Raw genomic sequence first — 8,150 nt, forward strand, 5'->3', positions numbered from 1 at the left:
AGGTGCTGAGAATGGGTCTGAGGAATGGCATGGAGGGATCTTTTCTTTTCTTTCTCTTTCTTTCTTCTTCTTTTTTTCTTTCTTTTTCTTTTTTCTTTTTTTTCTTTTCTTCTTCTTTTTTCTTTCTTCTTTCTTTTTTTCTTCTTTCTTCTTTCTTCTTTCTTTCTTTTCTTCTTTCCTTTCTTTCCCTTCCTTCCTTCCTTCCTCCCTTCCTCCCTTCCTCTCTCTCTCTCTTTATTTCTTTCTTTTCTTCTTTTCTCTCTCTCTCTCTTTTTCCTTTCTTTTTTTTTCTTTGAGAAAGAGTCTCGCTCTGTCGCCCAGGCTGGAGTGCAGTGGCGCGATCTCGGCTCACTGCAAGCTCCGCCTCCCGGGTTCACGCCATTCTCCTGCCTCAGCCTCCCGAGTAGCTGGGACCACAGGCGCCCGCCACCACGCCCGGCTAATTTTTTTATATTTTTAGTAGAGACGGGGTTTCACCATGTTATCCAGGATGGTCTCGATCTCCTGACCTCGTGATTCACCCGCTTTGGCCTCCCAAAGTGCTGGGATTACAGGCCTGAGCCACTGCCCCGGGCCTCTTTTTTTTTTTTTGAGATGAGTATCGTCTGTTCCTTTTAGGATGATGGCAGTGGTTGTGTATCTCAGCTCACTGCACCTCCACCTCCTTGGCAAGCGTTCCCTGCCTCAGTCTCCTACTAGCTAGATTATAGTATTCCACCATCCACGCCCGGCTAATTTTTTTTTTGTATAGAGACAAGGCTTCTCCGTGTTGGCCAGATGTCTTGAAACTCCTACCTCAAGTGACTCCACCTGCCTTGCCTTCCAATGCTGATTACTAGCATGACCACCACGCAAAGCTATATATTCTTCTCTTCTTTTTCTACTTGCAAGGTAAAAAAAAAAGGTAAATTAAGGATGACTTTAAAAGAAATTTTTTTTTTTTTTAGTTGGAGCTTCACTCTTGTTGCCCAGGCTGGAGTGCAATGGCACGATCTCAGCTCACCACAACCTCTGCCTCCCTGGTTCAAGTGATTCTCCTGCCTCAGCCTCCCAAGTAGCTGGGTTTACAGGCATGTGCCACCACGCCCGGCTAATTTTTGTATTTTTAGTAGAGACGGCGTTTTTCCATGTTGGCCAAGGTGGTCTCGAACTCCTGACCTCAGGTGATCCACCTGCCTCGGCCTCCCAAAGTGCTGGGATTACAGGCGTGAGCCACCGTGCCCGGCCTAAAGATGACTTTTAAATCCTGTATTATTTTATATAACTTCTATAATGATTATATTTTATTTTGGGAACCAGGAAAAGAAGTGGTAAACCCTTTTGGCTTATTTCCCATGTCTTTTTTTCTATGCATTAAAATAAAACAAAACAAAAAACCAGTTGCTAGTAATGTGTACGATTTTGCATGTAAGTTTTTCAGTGACTATATTATTAGGTTGGTGCAAAAGTAATTGCGATTTTGCCACTAAAAAGGTGGAAACCGCAATTACTTTTGCACCAACCTAATATTTAAGCATCTTCCATGTCCTTAAATACCAATCATAATGGATACATACAAGGTGGTCTGTCCAGAAAAAGGAATATTGCTCAGCCATGAAAAGGAACGAAGCTCTGACATAGGCCCGCACCTGGATGGACCCTGAGGACATCATGGCCAGGGAACGGTGCCAGATATAAAAGGCCACACGATACATGATCCCATTTATGTGAAATGCAAAGGACAGGCTAATCCAGAGAGACAGGAAAGGGATTTGAGGTGGCCTGCGACTGGGGAGGGCAGAGGCTGACTGCTGATGCGGATGGGACATCTTTGGGGTGATGATAGTGTCCTGGAACTACATAGAGCTGATGGTTCCACAACTCCTACATTTTACATGTTGTTTTATTTATTTATTTATATTTATTTATTTATTTATTTCTGAGATGGAGTCTCGCTCCTGTGGCCCAGGCTGGAGTGCAGTGGTGCCATCTCGGCTCACTGCAACCTCCGCCTCCCAGGTTCAAGCGATTCTTGTTCCTCAGCCTCCTGAGTAGCTGAGATTACAGGTGCCTGCCTTTACTCCCAGCTAATTTTGGTATTTTTAGTAGAGACGGGGTTTCACCTTGTTGGCCAGGCTGGTCTCGAACTCCTGACATCAGGTGATCCGCCTGCCTTGGTTGGCCTCCCAAAGTGCTGGGATGGCTGGCATGAGCCACCATGCACAGCCGCCAAAGCACTTTCTTTTCTTTTCTTTTTTTGGAGACGGAGTTTCACTCTTGTCGCCCAGGCTGGAGTGCAATGGTGCGATCTTGGCTCACCACAACCTCCGCCTCCCAGGTTCAAGCAATTCTCCTGACTCAGCCTCCCAAGTAGCTGGGATTACAGGCATGTACCACCAAGCCCGACTAATTTTGTATTTTTAGTAGAGATGGGATTTCTCCATATTGAGGCTGGTCTCGAACTCCTGACCTCAGGTGATACACCTCCCTTGGCCTCCCAAAGTGCGGGGATTACAGGTGTGAGCCACCATGCCCGGCCCACCAAAGCACTTTCTAGGAAGGCTGTACCCACTTAGAGGTCCTTTGGCGGCATGTGATAGCTTGTATCCTCCTGTGTTCCTGCCAGCATAGAGCCCAAAAGCTTTTCTTAATCTTTTTTTTTTTTTTTGAGACGGAGTCTCACTCTGTTTCCCAGGCTGGAGTGCAGTGGCGCAATCTTGGCTCACTGCAACCTTTGCCTCCCAAGTTCAAGCGATTATCCTGCCTCAATCTCCCAAGTAGCTGGGACTACAGGCGCCTACCACCACGCCTAGCTAATTTTTTTTTTTGCATTTTTAGTAGAGACAGGATTTCGCCATGTTGGCCAGGGTGGTCTCGAACACGACCTCATGATCTGCCCTCCTTGGCCTTCCAAAGTGCTGGGATTACAGGTGTGAGCCACTGTGCCTGGCTTTTTTTTTTTTTTGAGATTAGTCTTAATCTGTTGCCCAGGCTGGAGTGCAGTGGCATGATCTTGGTTCATTGCAGCCTTTGCCTCTTGGATTCAAGCAGTTCTCCCGCCTCATCCTCTTGAGTAGCTGGGATTATAATCACGTGCCATCACACCCGGCTAATTTTTGTAGTTTTAGTAGAGACATGGTTTCACTGTGTTGGCCAGGCTGGTCTCGAACTCCTGACCTCAAGTGATCCGCCCGCCTCGGGCTCCCAAAATGCTGGGATTCCAGGCCTAAACCACCACACCTGGTCCCTCCTAGATTTTCTAAGTACAAATCCTAAAGCCCGGGGGCCTGAGCGTTCCTGGTTTGTGGTGCAGCCCCCAGGGGTCCCCTCCTGTTACCTCTTCCCTGGGTCAGTGAAGGGAGGGTGGACGGAATGGTGTGGGGCCTTGGGTCCTCATGCCTGGAGCCAAGCCCGGGGCATTTGCTTGCATGCTAAGAGCTCCCTCTCCAGCAAGCCCCGGGCCAGGGAGAGAAGGAACAGCCCAGAGCCAGGAGAAAAGGGAGAGTGAGGCTGTTTATTGTGTATGAATTCACATCGTATCAACAACTCCACAGAATATTAAAACACTGCGAGAAAGTGGGTGCGGCACACCTGGAATTTTAAAAAAGTCAGAAATAAAAACAACCAGACATCCCAATGCAGATGGCATAGAACCTGCTAGAACCACAGGTGGCGGCTGGAAACAGGAGACAGGTCTTTACAAAGATTAGATCGGCAACGGTTCCGTGGACAGAGAAGGAGGCGCGGTTGGCCGGCGTATGGCTTCTGTGCAGAGGGCCCGAGGACTTTTAATAAGTGACCCCTTGAGGAAGGGCGTGGTGGCTCCACCTCCGCCCAGAAGCCCCCTCCCTGGTCACTCACGCCTGGGCAGGTGTGTGATGGTCCCTCCTACCTGCCCCAGAGCTTGGGCAGGATAGGGCCTGTTAACTTGGAGATGGATGCGTGGCCTGGAGGCCTAGCGTTGCACCCCGGACATGGTGGCCGGCCTGTCAAAGGGACCACGCAGAGAGAGGGAAAGTGGAGCACCTTCTGCCCCGGCCCACCCGCCCTGTTTATGTCCCCAGAGGCCAGAGGTCACAGCTGAGCTATCTGTGCTTGGCCTGGGGTTACCCCTGGGGCGGGTGGGAGAGGGGTGCATGTTCTGGCTCCTTCCTGGAGAGAGGAGGGCAGGGTAGGCGGAGCTGGTCCGGGAAGGTGCCCAGGTGGGTCACGACAGGGTCGGGGCCTGGCCCACTGTCGCCCTTCACCTGGCAACTGGTTTCTCACTCAGGACCGGGGAAGGCCCGTCAGAGACCCAGGCGGCAGAAGGAGAAATGGCCTTCTTGCTCCCACCCGACGTTGCCTTGTGTGTGCGTGGGTGGGGGTGAGTGTCCTTAACTCTCTTTTCCCCTGGCGTGGCTGAGAGACGCTGGTGTCCCCAAGGCTAGAGCTGCTGCTGCCACCCCCGCCCGCCAGCCCTGCATCTGGAGGTGCACGCACGCTCCTGGAAATGCCCATAAAACACGCGTTCACCCCAGGGATTCCCGGCAGAAAAGCACGCACGGCGCTTGGTGTGCGCGCTCGTCTGCAAAAGTATTTTCCACACTGTGGTCACTGAGGTTTACTCTACAAGAAAAAAAAAGGGAGAATTTTTTTTATCCCCCAAGCTAGAAAACTCACAGGCTTCTGGCAATGGCCACCTCCCTGGGGTCCGGGAGATGGTGGGGCCCAGATAGCTTAGGGAACCCAAGGCCCTGTGGATAGTGAAGGAGAGGCCAGCCTGTCCTTCCCCTCCCTGAGCCTCAGTTTACCTAGAATGCTTGGACCCCAGGCTCTCTGACTTCTGTGCAGGGTCCCGTCTATGGGGCGGAAGGACATGGCTTTAGGGGCCTTTGCAGCTAAGAGTCCCTGGAAGCCGGGATTTAACCCCACCATTTCCAGCAGCCTAGGAGGCCTGGCTGCCTGGGCTGTGCCTCTGCAGCAGCCTCCGTTCCCCACTGGCATTTCTGGGGTCACATCGTTAGGACACACCAGTGGGACTGGACTTGGCACAGCTGTGCCCCCTCCTCCCTCTGCCCTGGCAGCGGGGGCTTGGGGATTAAGGCCTCTTTTAAGGAAAAATGGGCTGGGGTGTGTTTGTTCCCAGTTACCAAGATGGCTCGTTGGGAAGGGTGGGGGCAGGCGGGGTCTCCCTGCCTGGGGTCCTCCCAGGGTTTCTGGAACAGACTTTTGTCTCTTTCTGCCATTCCTGCTATGGGTGGTGGGGACGCCCACACCCCAAGCCCCGCCGGCTCCCAGCCCAACCACAGGAGGCTGCAGTCTCTTAGTAGCCTCTGGGGCTCTCCTGGGCCAACAGCAGGTTTGGCGGGGAGGGCTCCCCAAAGCCCCAGCCCTCCCGGACCGGCCGTAGAGAGCTGGGTGCCAGGGGTGGGGAGCCCAGCTGTTGCCTGTGGGAGCCGCCCGAGGCTGAGGAGTGAAGGTCACTCTCCCTGCACCTGCAACACACAGAGCCCTCCAACCTTGTGAGGTGGGAACCCCGGCAGTCGCCCCAGGAAGGGAACTGAGCAAGGATCCCCACCCCATGGGCCTGCACAGAGGACCTGGGCAGCCGTCCAGGAACCCTCTCGGCACGGGTCCTTAGACGCCATTTCCACTGGGGCTGGAGGGACAGGGCTGGGCTAGTTTTTTTGTTTTTTCTACTTGCTTCTGGGCCAGCCCCGTGGAGGGGGGTCGGGGCGGCCAGGCCTCCTGCGATCAGGGCTGTGTGGGGTCCCGGCGGCTCAGGGTCCGGCTCAGGTGTGGCCCCAGGTGACGCCAGCAGGCCCGGGAGGATGTGGCTGCACCTGCTCCCGTCTGTGCCGCAGAGGAGGACACAGTCGTCTTTCAGAAGCCTCCCCCAGACCCCATGGCATCTTCGATTTCCACTTGCCGCTGGGAGGAGTGACCCGTTCTGGGCCTAACGCATCTCCTGGCCTCAGGCAGTGGTCCCGGGGCGCACGGGGTAGAAAAGCGAAAAGATTGGGTTCGAGCGACAGGGCAATGTTTTGAGCGGACGTTTCGATCTCCGGGAGAACGTCTCACCTCCCAGCATCCTTCAAAGTCACTTCAAGATCATGGAACAACTTTGTATACACGTCAGCACAGGGTAGCCCCACCCGCCCCGCCGCGGCTCCCCAGCCTGCATTTCTGTTTGAGAAATGTCTATGGTGGATGTCAGAGGGTAGAACAAGCCGGAAGAGCCAAGGACGGTCAAAGCCTCTCCAGGCCACACAGATGCCTCGTGCTGAAAACACGCCGGGCGCCGTGGCTCACACCTGTAATCCCAGCACTTTGGAGGCCGAGGCGGGGGAATCACGAGGTCAGGAGATCGAGACCATCCTGGCCAATATGGTGAAACCCTGTCTCTACTAAAAATACAAAAATTATCCGGGCATGGTGGCGCACGCCTGTAGTCTCAGCTACTCAGGAGGCTGAGGCAGGAGAATCACTTGAACCCGGGAGGCAGAGGTTGCAGGGGGCCGAGATCGTGTCACTGCACTCCAGCCTGGGTAACAAGAGCGAAATTCCATCTCAAAAAAAAAAAAAAAAATCCCAAAAAAAGGAGGGGGGGGGCTGGTAACCGCTCCCCTTGGGCAAGTCCCGAAAACCCGTTTCTGGCACAGAGGGGACCCTGAAGAAAGGACCCATGGCAAAAATCATGCAGGGGAGTCACACTTGGCAACTCTTCATAGACGAAGCTCCCTCCCGACCCCCACGGTCCATCGTGCGTTCATTGCCTGATGGTACAGTTTAGTGACGGGCTCGACCATCACAATCCAAGTTTAGCCGTATGGAATAACAATTTTTTAAACAGAGAGATATTTCCAAAAAAAGTTCACGATGTCACCTCCCCCCACCTCAATTTTACCTCTACTTAAAAACAACGCAAAGCATCTCAGTGACCCCGTGAAGTCTTTTTACAAACGGTCAGTTCTCCCGGAACTACTGCCACCGGGCAAAGTCACCTCCCTTTCCCCCTCGGCGCCGCGTCCACAATCGAAACGGCCATTGAGATTTTTACAAATGGTTACCACGTCACTGGGGGATTTCAGTTGTACCGAACGGGAAGTGGCCGTAAAGCCTCCATCCCGGCTTTGCCCAAACTGAGAGGGCCATGGGGTCGGACCCGAAACCCCATCTACACCTACAAGGTACATTCTACCCCATCCAGGCAGTGGGAACGCCTTTTTTTGGGGAGGAAGGGTGGATTTCTTTTGGAATTAAACGCTTTGGGGACTTGAGATGTTTTGTTTGAGCTGATTACTGAATGATGTCCTGCCTGAGACACAGAGAGAGAGAGAGAGCGAGAGAGCGAGAGAGAGAGCGAGAGAGCGAGAGAGAGAGAGCGCACATACAGAACACAGTTATAAAATGATACAAGGTTTCTTGTCCTTAAAGGGGTTCTCGGAGGCAGGGACGCCGACCAACAGGGGGTCGTTCCGAGCGTGTTGTTCACAGTAGCTCATGAGGTCAGACGCCGCTTTGGAGACCTGTGTTTGGGCACAAGGAGGAGAGAGGGGAGATATAAGAAGAGGCTGGCACACCCAGGTTCACAGCAGCGCCATTCCCAACAGCCACAGGCGGAGACAGCCCAGGAGCCCATTGACAGGGGCGGGGGCAAACAGTGTGGCCCGTCCACACACTGGAATATTACTCAGCCATGAAAAGGAGCGTGGCTCTGACATAGGCCACAATGTGGATGCATCTTTTTTTCTTTCCTTTTTTTTTTTTTTGAGACAGAATATCGCTCTGTCGCCCAGGCTGGAGTGCAGTGGCGTGATCTCAGCTCACTGTAAGCTCCGCCTCCTGGGTTCACGCCATTCTCCTGCCTCAACCATCTGAGTAGCTGGGACTACAGGCGCCCGCCACCACACCCAGCTAATTTTTTTTGTATTTTTAGTAGAGACGGGGTTTCACCGTGTTAGCCAGGATGGTCTCGATCTCCTGACCTCGTGATCTGCCCGCCTTGGCCTCCCAAAGTGCTGGGATTACAGGCATGAGCCACCGTGCCTGGCCATGGACGCATCTTAAAGACTTCACGCTCAGTGAGAGATGCCAGACACAGAAGGCCACGCAGTGTGTGATCCTCTTTCCCTCCCTCCCTCCTTTCTTTCTTCTTTCTTTCTCTCTCTTTCTTTTTTTTTTTTTTTTTT

The 8,150-nt window shown here is 53.1% G+C and overlaps 1 protein-coding gene across 1 annotated transcript in view; it reads right to left on the reverse strand.

The window, feature by feature from the left end:
• Window positions 1-3,473: 3,473 nt before the first annotated feature.
• GNG7 (G protein subunit gamma 7) overlaps window positions 3,474-8,150 on the reverse strand; it is a 10,194-nt gene continuing 5,517 nt past the window's right edge. The window contains exon 2 of the mRNA XM_017874902.1: window positions 3,474-7,487. Within this exon, the coding sequence (XP_017730391.1) occupies window positions 7,362-7,487 (126 nt within the window). The 3' untranslated portion in view covers window positions 3,474-7,361. The remainder of the gene's footprint in view (window positions 7,488-8,150) is intronic.

The sequence above is a fragment of the Rhinopithecus bieti genome, unplaced genomic scaffold (genome assembly GCF_001698545.2).
Source record: "Rhinopithecus bieti isolate Rb0 unplaced genomic scaffold, ASM169854v2 scaffold_9769, whole genome shotgun sequence".
Classification (NCBI taxonomy): Eukaryota; Metazoa; Chordata; class Mammalia; order Primates; family Cercopithecidae; genus Rhinopithecus; species Rhinopithecus bieti.